Genomic DNA, 18,811 nt, shown 5'->3' with positions numbered 1-18,811 from the left:
AGACAAGATCGAAATTCGTCGATCAGAAGATCTTCACAAATGCCTAAATGAGGGGAAGTTAGTTTACACTATACTCTTTTTCCTTTGATCAAGTTTTCAGCAAGATTTTTAATAAGGCAGTTATTATGGACATCCAAGGGGGAGTGTTATAAATATTAATAATTATGTGGATGTCCAAATCTTTTACCATTAATTGTAATCAACATTCCTCTTTTTTTTAGTTTTCCTTTTTCTTAGTTTCCTAATATATGACTCTTGTATTTGTATAAATATGGGTTCACCCATTGGAATAAACAACTCAAAAATTCTCTTTCTCTTTCTCTCTTCATCTTCTACTTCTTTCTTCTCATCTATTTTATATTATTTTATAACAATAATCACATATTATTAAATTATATATTAAATAAATTAAAATAATATATAATTATATATTTGTTAACTAGCACTTAATTAATTTAATTGATATTTAATAACAAAAAATAATATAACTAACTGTAATAAAATTATAAAATAAAAACAATAAATATTTATAATAATAAAAGAATAATATTCGAATCATAAAGTTAGCATCTTCCTTTTTCACAATCGTGAGAGCTGAGGTGGGAGAAAAGGGAAGGACCCAATTAGCACGTGCCACCTCACGTGCTTCCCTCTTCAGCCTTTTTTTCTCTTCTATATGTCTACCATGGCATCTCTATTCTCTACTCTGTTTATCTATCTATAACATATGTCGTTGTATACCTTAAAATAACAACCTCAAACACTCATCTAACGGCCTCTCTTTCTCTATATCTTAAATTTTCTCTCTTTCTAAATTTAATTAAAAATAAAATAAATGTGATTTGTATGGTCAATTACACACCCCCAATACCTTTCTTTCTTTTCTTCTTCTTCTAAATATAAAATTACGCGCTCTCTCATTTGTGCCCTCTTTTCTTTTCCTTTCTCTCTCGTTTTGTCTATGGCGATCTGAGAAAATGTTTATACACTTTCTCAAAGAAAACTAGGGCTTCTTTTCTTCTTTCTTCTTTCGATTTTTATAGACACACGAACGGAGGACTTATTGAGTCTGAGAGATTGAACGGCTGGAGCAGACACAATGTCTGCAATGGATCCTATTGATTCCTTACTGTTTTACCTCACCGGAGCATTTTGTAGCCCTCTTGCTATTTTCGTCCAGATCCAGGTTTTGCTTTTTACTCCTTACACTCGTTTTTTTATTTTTTATTTTATGCCTTTCAACTTTCTCGTCTGTTTTAGATCCATGTCTGTTTGTTTTCCGAGAAAGATTCGAGGATGAATATTCCATAGCGTGGTGTTTTATGATATACTCTTTCGAATTAGCCGATTGTTTGAATATAAATTTTTTTATTCCCTTTCCCCCCCTCGGTTCTTCAATTCAAAATTTAAAGCTATTTTCCTTTTCTTGTTTTTCTCTTTGCCTTACTGAGCATCAGCTACTTTTTTTTTTCAACTAAATTTATTATTATATCATATTCCTCCTAGAACTTAGAGCTTCCGTTGAATATTTTAGTTTTCCCATATGGTGGCCTATTTATATCAAAGAAGAAGAAAAAATTGGCTTCTTCTTCTGTATTTGTTCAAAAAATGATGTTTGTCAGAGAGATCAATTTTATTTTGTAGTGATCATATTAAGATAGTTCAGCCTGTAATCTGGATTAGTTAGTGCATTATCCTCAGGTAGAAAACCATCTATGAGCATTTGAATTGCCGAGATTTTGTTTATTCATTAATTTTCAACCTTTACTTGAAATTGGGTAAAAATCCGAACTTTATAGCATAATACAGGTCAAATTTCTTTGTTTAGGTAGTTTCCTGGTAATATTGTAGTAAATGTTGGATTTTGCAATTTATTAGTAAAAATAGCTCTGTAGATATAAGTATTAATCCGGTGATCTTTCGCTATTATGGAGGGACAGCTGGAAATGCAGTAGCTTTGTGTACTTTCTCTATATGCGTCTTGTTTTAGCATTAAAATCATCGTGACGTTATCAGATAAGAGTTCATTTCAGATTTTCAGTGCTAAAGTCTTTGTTCTGCTGCAGGGATGTTTAATCTGCTTGATTCTTGCTCTTGGGTGGGCTTGTGCTGCTTATGTCAGGTATTTGGTTTAATTACTTGCTTTGTTTCAGAAATGAGTCTAACTGCATTGGAGGTGGCACTTGTTCATTGTTTCATGTCTGTTGCTGTTTGAGATATGTTCATCATTTTCCCTTCTCTAAATTACAGGAATAGAGAGATCAAGCGATTGAAGGATAGTATGCAAACTGGGAATAGCTTTGCATTTCTTTGTCATGATATTAATGAACTTGACCACTTTAGTCAGATCAAGCTACCTAGTGTGACAGTTGTTATGCCCTTAAAGGGGTTTGGGGAACACAATTTACATAATTGGAGAAGTCAGGTGAGGTTGATGCATCTTTTTCTCCCAAAAGCCAGAAATGTGCTAACCTATTCTGCTATCCCTTTTATTTATTATTGGGGTTGGTTTGGGGAGCTGGTTTTGTTGTGATTTTCGTTGTTATAATTGATCTAAAAGCCAGCTATGATTTGTTTGAAAGATGCATTTGCCTATATGTTATTTTTTTTATTTTTTTTCTTTGTTATAAAAAGTGAAATCGTTGTGTGTGTTTATTTCAGCCTGTTATATAACTTTTCATCAGCACCTCAAATTTGTTATTAATTTTAATAGACTGTATTAGGATAAAATACAAGTCATCTGAGTTCCTTTTGCTAGCTTGTCACGTGTTTAAATATTATGCTCCAACGGAAAAGATTTAATATTTGTCTTTAGTTCTGATGTTATTCTGGACCTGGTTCATTCATGTCTGCAGATTACATCTCTCTATGGTGGTCCTCTGGAATTTCTTTTCATCGTGGAAAGTACAGATGACCCTGCTTACCATGCTGTATCTCGATTAATTGAAGACTATAAGGTGCACAATAATTTCACTCGATCCTTTTTCAATTCTGCATTTCAGAAAAGTCACAGAGTATTATGATTAAATTCATATATGGCTTTCTCATTATGTATTATTGTTAAAAGAGAATCAGAAATCTTGCCTGATAATCTTTAGCATGTTTACTCTGTCTGACTCTTATCTATGTTTGATCTGCACAGGATGAGGTTGATGCAAAGATTATTGTGGCTGGCCATTCAACAACCTGCAGTCAGAAAATTCACAATCAGTTGGTACATATCAAATTAAACAAGTTGTTGCATGTCTTTTGCTTTCACAAGAACTTTTGGTTTTCAGATAATAGCGAGATATCTCTTCATGACGATGGAGTAGAATTGTCTTTCTCTATATCATAGGACGCAGAATAGATTAGTGGATAGGAATGCATTTAGAATTCAAACAATACATGAACATATAATAACATATGGAGTTTGGGTACAGCACTTCCTTTATTTGTCTAACTCTAAACTTGTTAGGTGTAGCTATGTATTCTCTACTGCCTCTTTATGTTAGTAAAGGAATACTAAAATGAACTATAATTTAGGTTGGAGTAGAGAAAATGCATAAAGACAGCAAGTATGTGTTGTTTTTGGATGACGATGTTAGGCTTCATCCGGGATCAATTGGAGCCTTGACTGCTGAGATGGTAAAAAATCCTGAGGTAATTGTGCCAGCAACTTTCAAATTCTTGATTGCATACTGAGATATTACACATGCATCTTTCTGTTTTGACCTATGATATGAATTTATCTTTTAACTGCAATTGATCATAACTCCTGTGTCAATGATGTGCAGATATTCATTCAAACTGGCTACCCTCTTGATTTACCTTCAGGAAGTTTAGGCAGTTACTGCATATATGAGTATCATATGGTATAGACCATTTACCACGTTTTTTTGCCCAAATTTCATTTGATATATTTAAAGAACTGCATGTTTTTTATATAACAAAGATAATTTTGTAGTAGTATCATACCTTGTTATCTCCAATCTAGCAGTTATAATAAGTGCAAAACAATGATGGTATAAGCAGCACATCGTCATAATTGTAGTATATGCCTAAATATTCATATAATGAAAGTAACCAAGAAAAAGTGGATTCCCATTGTGAGTTTTGATGGAAAAAAATATCCTTGGTTACTTTCATAGTATTTCTAGCACCACTCATTAACATGTTTTCAAATAATATAGTAGAGTATGAAATAATTTTGTTTATCATATCAATATATGTAGTTTGAGCTTCTTATTTTCTATCTGTCCCTTTTAGTTGTGGTAGTTGTGTGTTTAAATTATAAAAATATCACTTGTTTCCATTTCTTCTTCTTTATCTTTAGACTGTTGGCGATAAATCCACTAATATCTTGGAGCTTTTGTTCTTCTATTTACAGCCTTGTTCGATGGGCTTTGCTACTGGCGGGAGGACGTTCTTTCTATGGGGAGGGTGCATGATGGCAAGTAGCTGCAACTTTCTAATTTACTGCTTGCAGAAGATTAAAATATATATTTCTAATTCTCTCACATTATTTGCAGATGCATGCTGATGACTTTAGACAAGATCGCTATGGTGTGGTATCAGGACTTAGAGATGGTGGTTATTCTGACGATATGACTCTGGCTGCTATAGCTGGTAGAATACTGATTAGTTTATTTCACAATTCTTGTAGGCTGTTTAAATAAGTGTTACATTAAATTGATATTTAAATAATTGTGTATTTTGGTATCATCTATTCTTTTCCAGGTGCTCATAAGAGGCTCATCACATCACCTCCCGTTGCTGTTTTCCCTCATCCCCTTGCTAGTGATCTTAGTTTTGGAAGGTTTGTATTGCTTCATTTTCTAAACTCAAATGTGCTTGACTATATGTTGACATTGTAACTATTCTGTAGGTACTGGAATTATTTGAGAAAGCAAACATTTGTATTAGAGTCATACACGTCAAGTGTTAATTGGTTTATGAATCGGGCTCTGTTTACAGTCCACTGCTATCTTTCTTGGGGTTTTGTAATGCCATATATAATGTCGATGATTCACATCACAGCAGCATTACGTATCTACATTAAGGGTTATACATTTGACGAAGCTGGCATCACCTCTAGTGGTGAGTATGCTTTCTTTCTCTTGCAAGTATGTTGATAATAATTAGATTTGATCGGTATGCAGGATCAATATAGGGATGCAGGATAGTCTATGTATTCTTTTTTAATTTCATTTCTATATTAATGCCGTGATCTGAGTAATGTTATTCTTCTTACTTCTCTATGGAGGCTCAACACTTGAGAGTTGAGACCACTGACCTACCAGGTCTTGAACTGGCTAAAATAGATTAGATGCTCACTATTTTTTGGTGCAAAAATGGATGTTTAAATATTACTGGCAAACCTTTTTTATTGAAATGTTTTTCAAGGGTGAAGATGGTCCCCTTCCCTCTTTTCTATTCATGAGTTGTTATTTGGTTTGTTTGGAGTAAGTTTTGGTTGTATGGTGGTCACATGCATAGCCTAGTGATACTATTATTCTTACAAAGAGGAAATTCCAAATTTGAATCCCCTTCCGCCCATGTCAGAAAAGTAAGATTTGGTTACACTATTGACCAGTATTATTGAGATATTGCAGCAAAACTAAAAGAAAACTATGGCATGTTTAATAATTCTTTTTCTCTCTATGACCTTCTAGTGATTGGTCTTTGTTCATTTATCTATGGTCAATTGCCTGCCATTGTGAATCAGATCTTGATATGAAACTACTGTTCATTTGTCTTTAAAAGAAAATTCACTTTTTCCCTGAAAATGGCACTTTAGTCTTACAGCCGTAAACTACTTCTCTCAGGGCTGGGGCTGGTAGCTATTCTAGCTACATGCACTCTTATAGAACTTCTCTCAATGTGGAACTTGACTAGGATTGAAGTTCAACTATGCAACATGTTATCTCCCGAGGCACCTCGACTCTCGCTTGCCTCTTACAATTGGGGCCTTGTAAGATTCTCTTGCTTCCATTCATGCAAAATAACTGTGTTCACTTTTATAGTTGCTGTATGTAATATGCTCCATTCTGACTTGAATGGAGGATTGAATTGTCACTTTTTACTTTGAAATAAATAAACATGTAAAAGTTGGCCCGAATTCAAGTCAAAATTCTTACATTATGATAATTGAGTTTAGTGGTAGAGAAATATTTGCAAAGGCCTTTACCACATAAAGGTCCTCATACTAATGTGATAAACTGGTTATGGATTCGGCAGGTCTTCATTGCTATGGTGGTGGATAACTTCTTATACCCAATCTCTGCGTTCCGTTCTCATTTCACTCAGTCAATCAATTGGTCTGGTATTCGGTACCACTTAAAGGATGGAAAGATAAGCAAGGTATGTCAGATTTAAAATTTTTAAGTGTTACTTCGTGCATTATAGATATATATGTATTTATGCATATAGCAGATCATATAATGGAGCAAATGAAATTAAATTGCCATTCTTGTGGCTCTTTTCTGAATACGCTGCAGATTGAAAGAAGCAGAGATAGTGGTCCAAAATATACAGATCTGGGAGGTAAGCATTTATATGGGAAGAAAGGAGCTCAAACAAAAGTATCGTTCATCGGTTCTTTGGCCAGAAGTTTGGCACAATGGCATCAGCCTAAGAAGTTCGATAGCTAGAAAAATGACTTTGTAGAGCATTTTGTGATAATTTCTGCCCACTTTTAAGTTTCTGGTATGGGTAGCTATATTAGAAGATAATTTATTGGGGTTGTATTGTTTGGCATATTTGGTTATTGATTCATAGGAGTTGCTTTAGAAGTCCTTTTTTGTTTTTGTTTTTTTTTTTTAACTTCCATTTTTTAATCCCCTTAAATCCATTCCTTTCTTCTGCATCAACCCCATTGTCTGGGCTGATTTGTAATTCACAATGATTTCCCCCTGTAATTTGTAGAGTCGTATAGTGAAAATTCAACGAAGACATTAAAAATGTGCTTCCCTGTTCTCTATATTGTCTCGTACGACCATTTTATTGTTATTACAAAAAAAAAAAAAATAATAAAGAAAAATATTTTTCATATTTTTTAGTATAGAAACTCGCATGACAGCCTTTTTAAGAGCTTAGTTTTGATGATCTTGGTGCATTGCAATATTTAGTTCTGAAACACGATGAATCCATCCAATTTTTCGGTTGTGCTGTTATCCTGAATCTTTATACTGGCTTCACCAAAAACATGGAGTGAGACTAACCAACTAAAATCAACAAAGTCATCAAATTAAAAATAGAGGGGCATTTGGAATTAAAGGCAAATGAACCACAACAAGAGTTACGAAAGGTACAGCTGCAAGACCGAATAACTAGAACTAGAAAGTTGTATTATTCAGGTCTCAAATTTTTTCTTTTTTGACAAACAGAGTGTAATTACAGCTCCAAATTTCCTATGTAGAAGTCGTCAATCATGTCGAAAACTCGAGTTGCATGTTGAGGCCTGGTCATTGAGAATGAAAGCAATTAAAAGCCAAATTAGGTGAGATGAACAAAAAAAGATAATGAATAAATAGATTACCCATTCCATACCAAATAAATGAATAAATAAAAATTTACCCATAAAAGCCTTCAGTTGAATCATCTCCAGCATGTGCAAGAATGGCATCCCCACCAGGGTGTTCTTCTACATAAGAAGTAACATCATACACCTATACATAAATATATAAGACAATTAAATGTAAGCTAAAGGTTCATTTAGAGACAAAAAGAAGAAAATAAAATAAAATAAATTAACCTTGTCTTTGATAATGATCCAACAATCTGTTCTTTTATTATGCAAAGATATTTCAGCTTTGCTGTAGACATTGGATCCCTATTAAAAAAATGTCCACCCCAAATACATAAATACTTAACCAAACACATGACTAGTTCAGAAAAGCTCCTTCCATCAACTATAAGAAAAGAATCAAAAACACTTTTTCTGATTTTTTATTTATGAAAAAGAAAAAGGAAAAATAGGATTTAGAAGTATATTCGTTTAAGCACAACAACAACAGAAGTATAGTAAATCTATAAGAAAGTATTTACTAAAAATTAGAATTACCTTGTCATGTTTAGCGATTGAATGATCATCTTTCCTACGACCTGTGCCCATTTTAACATAATTAATCAGATTCTCACCAGATTTCAGGTATTATTGTAATTAGAAAAACAGTTACCAGATTTTGAATCTCGAGAGACTAAAATAAAAGTTCCCAACAAGATAGACACGAGCACTGCTAATACAGGTATCCACATATCTCAATCTCAGCCTTTCTTGCTTGTACTTTATACTCTGATTCAAACAACCCAAAAATTGAACAAGAAGGGATAAGAAAAATGGATTGTAAAAGAAAATAACTAAAAGGAAGGAGTGAAAAACACTGGCATTATATTATGGGCGAGCAATGCAAAAGCTCTTAAATTTACTTCCCACTTTTGTAGCATTAAAGTAAATCTTAGCTTAATGAATATGTAGCAATGATTAATGGACGAGTGAAATGTGAATTAGTTTAGTTGCTAGGCTTTTGAAGCCATTAGATTTTTATATCCAAGCTGCAAATGACATAAATAAAGAGAGAGAGAGAGACCTGTAGATTTGATTTGAGCAAAGGGCTCTGACTTTTCCGGCGAAAGTAACTGAAAGTTTAAACTTTCGGATCCGAGAAGGGAAGCGGAGCGAATGAAACGATGACAAAGTAAAGTCGAATCAAAATACATGGGTTTGGGCTTTGCTATGAAAATAGGATGGGTCGATTTGTATACACTTGTTTCATATTTATTGAAAACTAACAACTTATTTTTTTAATTAAAAATACTAGATCCATTATTTTCATTTTATTTTATCATTAGAATTTATCAAAAGAACTATTCAATATTTTTCCATAGATACAATAATGAAACTTTGAAGCTTGTTTTGTTTAGCAATTTATAAAACTAGATTTAGTTATACTCAAGCATTGAACTGTATCATTTTTATTTTAAAAGTAAGTGTTTATTTTATATTTATTCTATTATCTTCATTTTCGCATTGGGATAATTAAAATATTGAATTTGGTTTATAATATATATCTATCCATGTTTATACATTTTTCTAATAAAATTATATCCTTTTTTATTTTCTTTTCGGCTATTTTCAATTAAAAATTGATGCTTTCTTATTTTTACACTTCAAATCAGTTTTTTTTTGTATTTTTACAGAATTCTACATGGAAATCTCTATTGCAACTAGCGCCGCAACTTAAATTGTAACAAAAAATTGTATAGAAACCCCTATTGCAACTAGCGCTGCAACCACTTTAGAAACCCAAACCGTAAATTTGAAAGAAAGTTAAAAATATAGTATATGGGGTAATTTCCCTTAAAAATATTCTAACTTATTCTACCCTAAATATTAAACGTTTTAATGTATAAATTTATATTTATAGAAGGTGATTGTCTTTTTTGACAGGCCCGCCGATGTTCTTTGGACATAAATACGACTTGGTTGGGGTTGTGTTTTACTATTGCGATTCAATTTATGTTATTGTGATTAGTCTTGTCTCTGTGACATGATTTTAGATGTTTTGGTGTTGTCTCTGTGACATGATTTTAGATGTTTTGGTGTTGTCTCTGTGACATAATTTTGAGTGTTTTAGTCGTATCTGTGTGACATAGTTTTATTGTTAGTTTTTTTTGTTGTTGTCATCAAATTGCTATTAGTAGTTGAAAATAACAAGTTCTCTGTTATTGAATGGATTATTAGTAGTGCAGTTACGTACTTTGTACAATAATTTGGTGCTCAAGCTACGATGTTGAATGAACATGCCGCAATATTTTTTACTGTTGTGTCTTCTGAGCGGTAGATAAAACTGAATATAAGTGCTTTTTAGTTTATCTGTAATGCTGTAATTTTTTTTCTTTTGATTTTATTTTTAGTTTTTTGTCAAAATTTGAAAATTAAGTGTACCAATTATTTAATTCATTAAACTAATTATAATTCTTATGGTGTTCATTAGAGATGTCTCAATTAAATTATATGGTATTATTTTAATTGATTGCTGTGTTGCATGATTTATTAAAAACATATTCTAGTTTAATGTCTTTTGTACTCGTGTAGGTTCTCAGTATTACAAAATTTATATTGAAATTCATAATCACTTATAATTAATTACATATAATTTTGTAACAAAAATTTCAGCTCTTTTTGCACTAGTCTCATACAGAATTTTCGGCATTAAAAAATTATTGTAAAATGAAAATAGAGTTTAAAGAATGATTAATGAAGAAACATATATATTATTTTGAAAATAAAGTAATAGGAAACATTCCTGTATTCTTTGAAGATGAAAGATAAAATTCTGGCTGAAAAAGCCTATGAGATGAAGAACACATACATTTGCAATCACCCAAACTCCTCCATTTAATTTCAACCGACCTATAATATATAATACAATACAATTCATAAATACTCCCTCATAAGTTTTCTCTTCCTTTCTTTCTTCCACTCAAAGTCACATAATTCCACTTTCCTTTATTTATAGATTCTTCCTTACCAATACCAATACCAATACGAATCGAATAATAATATTAACTCTTTTTAAACAACAGAATCAGTTCTTATCCAATCTCATCTCTCTCTCTCTCTCTCTCTCTCTCTCTCTTTCTTTCCTTCACAATAACATAATCTGCAAGGAAAAGAAAAACGACAACAGAAAAGAATGGGATGCTTCAGTTTTCGCAGCTCCAAAACCCCATCATCATCCGCCATGAAAGGAGCTCGTACTGATCAAAACGGTTATTACAACAACCCAGAAATACCCAAAAACATTAGACACGAAGTCCTGCTTCAAATTCCAGTATGCAGAGTTCATTTGGTGGAAGCAGGGGAAGCTCTGGAGCTGGCCAATGGAGACTTCAAGCTCACCAGAATCTCAGACCAAGACCTCTGTCTGGCCATCATAGTAAGTGTCGGAAACAACCTTACTTGGCCATTGACCAAAGATGAGCCCGTTCTGAAGCTGGATTCTCTCAACTATCTCTTCTCCTTGCCCATGACTGAAGATGAACCTCCTCTAAGCTACGGGGTCTCGTTTTGTGAGCACCACCGGGGGTATCTGGCCACTCTCGACTCTTTATTGAAGAATAATTCGTGCTTTTCAGACTCGACCACTGCTCAAAGTAAAGGTGAGGTTGATTGGAAGGAGTTTGCTCCGAGAGTTGAAAACTACAATAACTTTTTGGCTAAGGCAATTGCTGGAGGGACTGGTCATATTGTCAAAGGCATTTTTATGTTGACCGATGCTTATGCCAATCAGGTCACACACCCTCACTCTCTTTTCACCTATACAACTTTTCTATACAAACTTCTTCCACTTCTATATAGTATACTTTTTCTTTTTAATTTACAAAGGTCTAAAATAATATATATAAATATAAATATATATATAAATTGTATATATATATATTGGCTTATTTGCTGTGAAATTCATGTTTTGAAATTTTACACTTAATCTTTTCATTTATTTTTTTGTCAAAATAATTTATGGTTTAATACCAATTAGATTATTATTGTATTAATTTCAAAAGTTTACTTTTACGTGTACACTTGTATACAAAGTAGTTATTCAATTAATATTTAACAATAATATTTGAGTCACGCTTCAAATTTACAAAGGACATTAAGCTTAAAAGATTTTGCCACGAAAAGATAACAAAATAAAAGAAGTTAATTTATAAAAATTAAAATATAAAAGGGTCTCGCCATTATTTATTTTATAATTTTTTTTTAATATTTTTGCAAATTTTATTTTATTTGCTTTTATTTTCTTATTTTTTATAACTACATTTTTAGTTAGCTTAAAAAATATATAAATATAAAACAAGTAAATAATGTGTAAATAATATAATATAATCCGTATTTTTATATATATAAAAAATTATACATAAAAATATTAATTTTTTTTTTCTTATTATAATAAATTTATTTATTTTTGATTATTTATCAAAACATTTTCTTCCCATAATTTTGGATAGTCTATCTGAAATAAGTGAAGGGGAATAAATAAACAGGTACTGAAGGGAGGGGAAATGATTCAAGCTAATAATAATAACAATAATTATAATGGAGTTGAGGTGAAAAGTGGTGTTAGAAAGAAAGAAAATGAGAACATCAACAAAGGTGGTGCCTTGAAACGGTACGTAATTTCAATCATATACTGTCTTATCATCAAACAAATATTAGCTTACATGTCATAGTGGGTTGAAATACTTTTAGTTTGAGGTGAAGATTAAGTACTGAATGCATTGTTGTTAACAGAGTGAAAAAGATGTCAAAGATGACAGAGGCATTAAGCAAAACAATGCTGGATGGAGTTGGTATAGCCACTGGATCAGTTATGGCACCCATGTTCAAATCTAAAGCTGGGGAAAAATTCATTGCCACTGCTCCGGGACAGGTCCTATTGGCTTCACTTGATGCAGTTAGTAAGTTTTCTTCTTCAATACATATTAGACCAATTGGTCTATAACTGTCTTACATACTTAATTTGCACACTAAAAGAGTGGTGCATATTGAAGATTGAGAGAACAGAGAGAAACAGAGAGAGAGAGAATTAACACAAAGGATTGCTTTGTAATTCTTACCTCAATAATGAGGATTTACACTTTATTTATAGAACACAAGAATGGTACAATTACATAACAGATTTCTGTTAAGAAAACAGAAAAGGTAAAGTGCAGAGAAAATAAACAAGTTGCTAACAACTAACTAACTAATGTAACAGTACCAAAACTAACAGAATTAACTGTCTTGGTTATCATCCCCCCTCAAACGAAAGGGGGTAGTAACCACTTTGAGTTTGGATTTTAGGTACTGAAACCGATCCTTGGGAAGACTTTTAGTAAAAATGTCAGCAACTTGGTCAATAGTAGGCACATATCTCACTTCCAGTTCTTTGTTTAGGAGTTGATCACGAACAAAATGTTGGTCAATCTCAATGTGTTTACATCGAGCATGGAAAATAGGATTAGCAGCTAGGGATGCTGCTCCTTGATTGTCGACCCAGATAATGGGAATGTCAACTGGAGTGATCTGTAGTTCAGTAAACAATGAGCAAAGCCATTTAATCTCAGCTGCTGTGTTTGCCAAAGCACGAAATTCAGATTCAGTTGACGACCGAGCGACAACCTGCTGCTTTTTAGCAGACCAAGAGAGGAGATTAGAGCCTAGAAAAACAGCATAACCCCCAGTAGATTTCCTGTCATCTATGCAGCTGGCCCAATCTGCATCCGAGTATGCTACAAGGGACATTCGAGGAACTGGTTTGAGCAGAACACCATCAGAAATTGTTCCTTTCAAGTACCTGAGAAGGCGTTTACATGCTTCCCAGTGCACGGTGGTAGGGGCATGAATAAACTGGGACAATTTATTAATGATGTATGCTACATCTGGTCTTGTGAGTGTTAAGTATTGGAGAGAACCTAGAGTGCTGCGATAGAGAGTAACATCTTCAAATGGAGACCCTTCATGAAGAGATAGTTTCTGAGCTGAAGAAGTTGGACTTGCACAGCTTTTGGCTCCCTCAAGATGAACTCTAGTGAGTAAATCGGTAATATACTTGGTTTGAGACAAGTATAAACCATCACTGTTTCTGTAGACTTCAACACCTAAGAAGTAATGCAGAGGCCCCAAATCTTTTAAAGAAAATGCAGAGTTAAGATCAGTGATAAGTTTTTGAACCAATGTTGGATTAGGACCCGTGACAAGGATGTCATCCACATAGACCAACAAAACAATAAATGTGGAACCAGTACCATGAATGAAGAGAGAAGTATCGGCTTTTGAAGCACTAAATCCCCAAGCAAAAAGGGTTGACTTCAGTTTCTCGTTCCATGCCCGAGGAGCCTGTTTAAGGCCATACAATGCCTTATTAAGTTTGCATACATGAAGAGGTTTAGAAGGATCCTCAAAACCGGGTGGTTGATGCATATATACAGTCTCTTGAAGAGCTCCATTTAGGAAAGCATTTGCCACATCGAGCTGTCGAATTTCCCATTGATAAGAGACTGCCAAAGTGAGAACTAATCTCACAGTAACTGGTTTCACAACAGGGCTAAAGGTATCTTCGAAATCAATTCCTGGTTTTTGAAGATACCCTTTTGCTACAAGCCTTGACTTTAATCTGTCCAAGGTGCCATTAGCATTAAGCTTGACTCTATGGACCCATTTGTTGCCTATGAGATGCATATGAGGCTCATAGGGAACAAGTGTCCAAGTCCCTTGAGAAGTGAGAGCTCTAAATTCATTGTTCATGGATGCAAACCAACCTGGATGTTTGAGAGCAGATTTAAGGGTCTTTGGCTCTGTAGGTAGCAGTGACTCAGGCAATCTGTGTTTGGTGGCCAAATAAGCTTTCGGTTTATAAATTCCTCTTTGAGATCGTGTAACCATTGAATGTGTCCTTACAGGACCTGTTGTGGTAGGGACAGGCACAACAGATAAGGGAGCATCACTGATTGCTGGTGTAGGATTCTCAGTAGGAAATGATACCGATGCTGGTAGAGAAGGTGAGGAAGAATTCTCTGAGTCATGAGGTACAGCAGCAGGTGGAGAGTTCTCGATGGACTCAGTGGCATCATGATTCGCAAGGGATGTGGATGGTGAGGCCGAATCAAGAAGAACAGATGAATTAGTTACACCAGCAGCCATATTAGTAGCAAAAGTAGCAGTAGGAAATGTAGTAGGTTCAGAAATTACCTGAGATGAACATTGATGTTGAAATGCAGGGAAGCTATGTTCATTAAAAATGACATTCCTTGCTATAAACATTCTCCCAGCTTTGTTCTCACAGAGATAACCTTTGTGTTTAGGTGAATAACCTAGGAAAATACATTCCTCAGATCTGTAGTCAAGTTTATAGTGATTGTAGGGTCTTAAGTGGGGAAAACATGCACAGCCAAACACTTTGAGAATATTGTAATCAGGGGCTTGCTGAAATAGACACTCATAAGGACTGAGATTATTAAGAACTGGAGTAGGCATTCTGTTGATAGAATAGGCTGCACACTGAAAAGCATGCCACCAATAAGACATGTCAAGACCAGATTTGGCTAAGAGAGTGAGACCTGTTTCAGTGATATGTCTATGTTTCCTTTCTACTCTTCCATTTTGCTCATGAGTATGAGGGCATGAGTGTTGAAACCAGATCCCCTGATCTCTTAAGAATCTTTCAAAAGCTCGATATTCACCCCCACCATCAGCCTGAACCTTTTTAATGGGCAAATTAAATTGTTTTTCCACTAAGCTTTTGAAGTGAATAAAAATCTCAAAAGATTGAGACTTGACAGACATTGGAAAGACCCAAGAGAACCTGCTGAAGTCATCAACAAAGACAATGTAATACTTGTAATTGTCCTTAGATGCAAGGTGAGAAGGCCCCCATACATCAGTATGGATAAGGGCAAGAGGTTGATTTGCTCGAGTAGTAGACAGAGGGAAGGGTAATCTATGGCTTTTTCCCTGCTGACAGGCATTGCAAAATTGCAATCCTTTGAGGGAATGAGGAACATTTGCTTGACTCAAGATTTTAGTAAGGACAGAGGGTGAGGGATGACCCAGTTTGGAGTGCCACAAATTAACATCAGTAGATAATTTTGAATTATACACAGCAGCAGGATTTTGAAAGCAAGAACAAGAATCAGGATCTTTATTGATATGAGAAGAATTACAAGGATTTAGAGAACCATATGTATTACAATATTGACAGAGACAGTGTTTAGAATCAAAAGAGCAACTAGATTCTACAAGCTGACATTGAATGGAAGTGCTTGACAGGTTCGAGCCATCATCTCCAAGAAGATAAAGCCCATCTTTAAGTGTCCCTTTGACAAGAACTGCTCCCGTTTGCTTGTCCTTAACAAAACAACACGTTTTATGGAATTCAAGAAAGACATGATTGTCATTAGTAAGCTTAGAAACACTAACTAAATTTTTAGTAATGGAAGGGACATGTAAGACAGAATTAAGATGCAAAGAAGAGGAAGTTTTTGAGGGAATGAAAGCTTTACCAATGTGAGAGATGATAAGTTTCTTACCATCACCCACGGCTACAGTTTCTTGGCCAGAATAGGGAGTAGATGAGTCAAGGGGAGCTTCATTGTAGGAGATGTGATGTGTTGCACCAGTATCAACATACCAACCTTGATCATCACCAAAATCAGGGATGGTTTGTGCCACAAAGGCAGTAGGGTCATATTCAAGAACCTGTTCTGTGAGATGAGCTTGTGGAGGTGGGTTGCCAACTACAGATTTGGGAGTAATCCAGTTCTTATCGAACCTGTAGTGGCAAGTTGGAGCTGTGTGGCCATAACGCATGCAGACTTGACACAAAGGGCGATTTGGGTTTTGAGATCTGGTGTACTGAGATGGGTGATGATTCTTGGGAGGAAATCTGGAAGATGAGTCTGTAGAAGAGCCTCGACCATAAGTGTTATTGGTGTGAGATCTGTATCCACCAGTTCTTGACCCAAAAGTAAGATTAGCAGCCATCTTTGTTGAGAGATCCATCATAGTCGTGTGGCGCTCAAGCCTTGTTTCATGGGACATGAGAAGGGCTTGTACCTCCTCAAGAGAGAAAGTATCACTCCGAGAGGTGATGCCAGAGACCACCGAGTCATACTCAGGTCCAAGACCATTTAGAAGATGAAGAACCAAGTCAATATCAGATATAGGATGACCCGCAACAGCAAGAGAATCACACAGAATTTTAATTTTGTCAACATAATCTGAAATTGATTGGTTACCTTTGTGCAGATTGGATAATTGACTCTTTAGTTGTAGTAATCGAGCCTTGGATTGGCTAGAAAATTTTTGTTCCAGGGCTTTCCACACACCATTGGAGCTAGTAAAACTTGCCACAGTGCCAAGAATCCCTTCGGTCATTGAAGATCTGAGCCAAGAAAGAAGAAGTTGATCTTTCTTGCGCCATTGTTGATAAGCAGGATTTGGAGCATTATTGAGAAGAAACCGTGGGGGAGAGTGATCAGTGAGAAGGATCTCATCAAGCTCATGGCCAATCACAGTGGGAAGAACCTGTGATTTCCATGCTAAGAAGTTTGTGCGATCGAGTTTGATGGTTAAAGAGGAAGTGAGTGAGTGAGAAAACGGATTCCAGGACTGAGCTGCCGTTGCAGAGGGGTTTGCACCAGGATCGGAGACACCAGCTGGGGACGAGTTGTCACCAGAAGACGCCATTGACAGAGGTCAATGGCTCTGATACCATGAAGATTGAGAGAACAGAGAGAAACAGAGAGAGAGAGAATTAACACAAAGGATTGCTTTGTAATTCTTACCTCAATAATGAGGATTTACACTTTATTTATAGAACACAAGAATGGTACAATTACATAACAGATTTCTGTTAAGAAAACAGAAAAGGTAAAGTGCAGAGAAAATAAACAAGTTGCTAACAACTAACTAACTAATGTAACAGTACCAAAACTAACAGAATTAACTGTCTTGGTTATCACATATTGCATCATATACTGAAAAATAATCAACAGATAAGGTGTTAGATGCGGTTGAAGTAGCAGAAAAGCAAGCTCTTTTGGCCACTTCCACTGCTGCTTCAAGAGAGGTCAAGAAGAGGTCAGTAAAGAAATGAAGTTAATTACGAGTGAGTAAAGTGAAGAGCTTTATTGCATTGCAATAACTAATAAAAAGTTTGATAATTGAAAACTCAGGTACGGAGATGAGGCAGGGGAAAATACTGCAGATGCTCTAGCAACTGTTGGTCATTTGGGTAATACTGCTTGGAATATCATCAAAATAAGAAAAGCCCTTAATCCAGCTTCATCTGTCTCCACTGGAGTGTTGAAGAATGCTGCAAAAAAATAATAAGACAAAATTAATTTATTAAACTTTAATTTCGATTGTGAAGTGTAAATTGTTCCATGTGAACATAACATGAAAGTCTTCTATTGTGTAATATGTATTGTGAAATTCAAATTACAAAGAGGATAAGGAGAAGCTTATATACTTATAAACGATATACAATATTTATATTTTATATACTTAGAGGTATAATTTTATATTTTAACTTGTGAAAGTTTCAGCACGGATTAGGATAAATTATTATTCAGACTCTATTAACACTTTGAAATTGAATAAGGAAAAAAATAAGGTAATGAATAGTAAAAACTAAAGGGCTGGCCTTATTTGGGTGAGCAGTTGAAAATCTCTCAAATTTAGTTTCTAAGGGCTTCTCCAAGGAGCCATCAAAACACTATATTTAGTGTGAGATTTTCTCCAAGGACACGGCATCTACGGCTGCATATTGCCGTTTGTGATACAGTACACGGCATATATGCAGTGCACTGTAGCACACTGCATTTTTTTTTTTTTCATTTTTTTTATATATTTAATAATTATATATATTATTATTTATATTTATAAAATTACAATATATTTTTTTAAAGTAGTGCATTGATATACTCTTACTTGTTTTGGATCCGAAATTTTTTTTAGTTTATTTTTTTTATGATCATGTACATTATAATTATTTAAGATATCCGGTATGTTATTGAAAAATTCGAAAAAATTTAACATGCCGAAAAGAAGATTCAAACTGTATGTTATATGTTTGACTTCTTTATTTAGAAGGGTACATTATAAAAGTATATTTTAATTTATTGTGTGTAAATTTAAATGTGAATACCATAAATTAATTTTATATTAATAAAATTAAATTTTCAATTTAAAAGTGATGCACTAATTAGTATTTAAATATAACAATTGATATAATATTAATTTTTTTAATTTTATTAAAAAATAATATAATAATAAAAAATATTT

The 18,811-nt window shown here is 34.2% G+C and overlaps 4 protein-coding genes across 6 annotated transcripts; 2 read left to right on the top strand and 2 right to left on the bottom strand.

The window, feature by feature from the left end:
* The first annotated feature begins 690 nt into the window (after positions 1-690).
* On the top strand, positions 691-6,942 carry LOC115705557 (uncharacterized). Of its 2 annotated transcripts, XM_030632918.2 has the most exons (14): positions 691-1,186; positions 2,067-2,122; positions 2,251-2,425; positions 2,856-2,957; positions 3,143-3,214; positions 3,526-3,642; positions 3,777-3,854; positions 4,370-4,432; positions 4,512-4,608; positions 4,720-4,798; positions 4,868-5,079; positions 5,808-5,953; positions 6,220-6,342; positions 6,480-6,942. In XM_030632918.2, the coding sequence occupies exons 1-14, from the start codon at positions 1,100-1,102 to the stop codon at positions 6,630-6,632; spliced, it is 1,560 nt and encodes a 519-aa protein (XP_030488778.1). In that variant the 5' UTR covers positions 691-1,099; the 3' UTR covers positions 6,633-6,942. The 2 variants fall into 2 exon arrangements, with proteins under 2 accessions (XP_030488778.1, XP_060964691.1); XM_061108708.1 differs by lacking the exon at positions 2,251-2,425 and having other exon boundaries at positions 1,046-1,186.
* A 286-nt stretch (positions 6,943-7,228) lies between these two features.
* On the bottom strand, positions 7,229-8,861 carry LOC115705558 (cytochrome B5-like protein). 2 transcript variants are annotated; one of them, XM_061108709.1, is made up of 6 exons: positions 8,571-8,861; positions 8,160-8,275; positions 8,045-8,085; positions 7,736-7,813; positions 7,558-7,624; positions 7,229-7,441 (listed from the first exon to the last, which is right to left on the bottom strand). In XM_061108709.1, the coding sequence occupies exons 2-6, from the start codon at positions 8,236-8,238 to the stop codon at positions 7,410-7,412; spliced, it is 297 nt and encodes a 98-aa protein (XP_060964692.1). In that variant the 5' UTR covers positions 8,239-8,275; positions 8,571-8,861; the 3' UTR covers positions 7,229-7,409. The 2 variants fall into 2 exon arrangements, with proteins under 2 accessions (XP_060964692.1, XP_030488779.2); XM_030632919.2 differs by having other exon boundaries at positions 7,558-7,649; positions 8,571-8,840.
* Positions 8,862-9,164: 303 nt separating this feature from the next.
* On the top strand, positions 9,165-18,004 carry LOC115707612 (senescence/dehydration-associated protein At4g35985, chloroplastic-like). Its single transcript, XM_030635625.2, has 5 exons — positions 9,165-11,276; positions 12,031-12,155; positions 12,278-12,444; positions 17,521-17,605; positions 17,701-18,004. Exons 1-5 carry the CDS (start codon positions 10,680-10,682, stop codon positions 17,852-17,854), a joined length of 1,128 nt encoding a protein of 375 aa, XP_030491485.2. The 5' UTR covers positions 9,165-10,679; the 3' UTR covers positions 17,855-18,004.
* On the bottom strand, positions 15,781-16,359 carry LOC133033680 (uncharacterized). Its single transcript, XM_061108710.1, has 2 exons — positions 16,054-16,359; positions 15,781-15,871 (listed from the first exon to the last, which is right to left on the bottom strand). The coding sequence occupies exons 1-2, from the start codon at positions 16,331-16,333 to the stop codon at positions 15,831-15,833; spliced, it is 321 nt and encodes a 106-aa protein (XP_060964693.1). The 5' UTR covers positions 16,334-16,359; the 3' UTR covers positions 15,781-15,830.
* Positions 18,005-18,811: the final 807 nt, after the last annotated feature.

Source organism: Cannabis sativa, chromosome 1, assembly GCF_029168945.1.
Source record: "Cannabis sativa cultivar Pink pepper isolate KNU-18-1 chromosome 1, ASM2916894v1, whole genome shotgun sequence".
NCBI classification, from domain to species: domain Eukaryota; kingdom Viridiplantae; phylum Streptophyta; class Magnoliopsida; order Rosales; family Cannabaceae; genus Cannabis; species Cannabis sativa.
The sequence above is the reverse complement of the archived record's forward strand: the minus strand, read 5'-3'. Positions and strand labels throughout refer to the sequence as shown.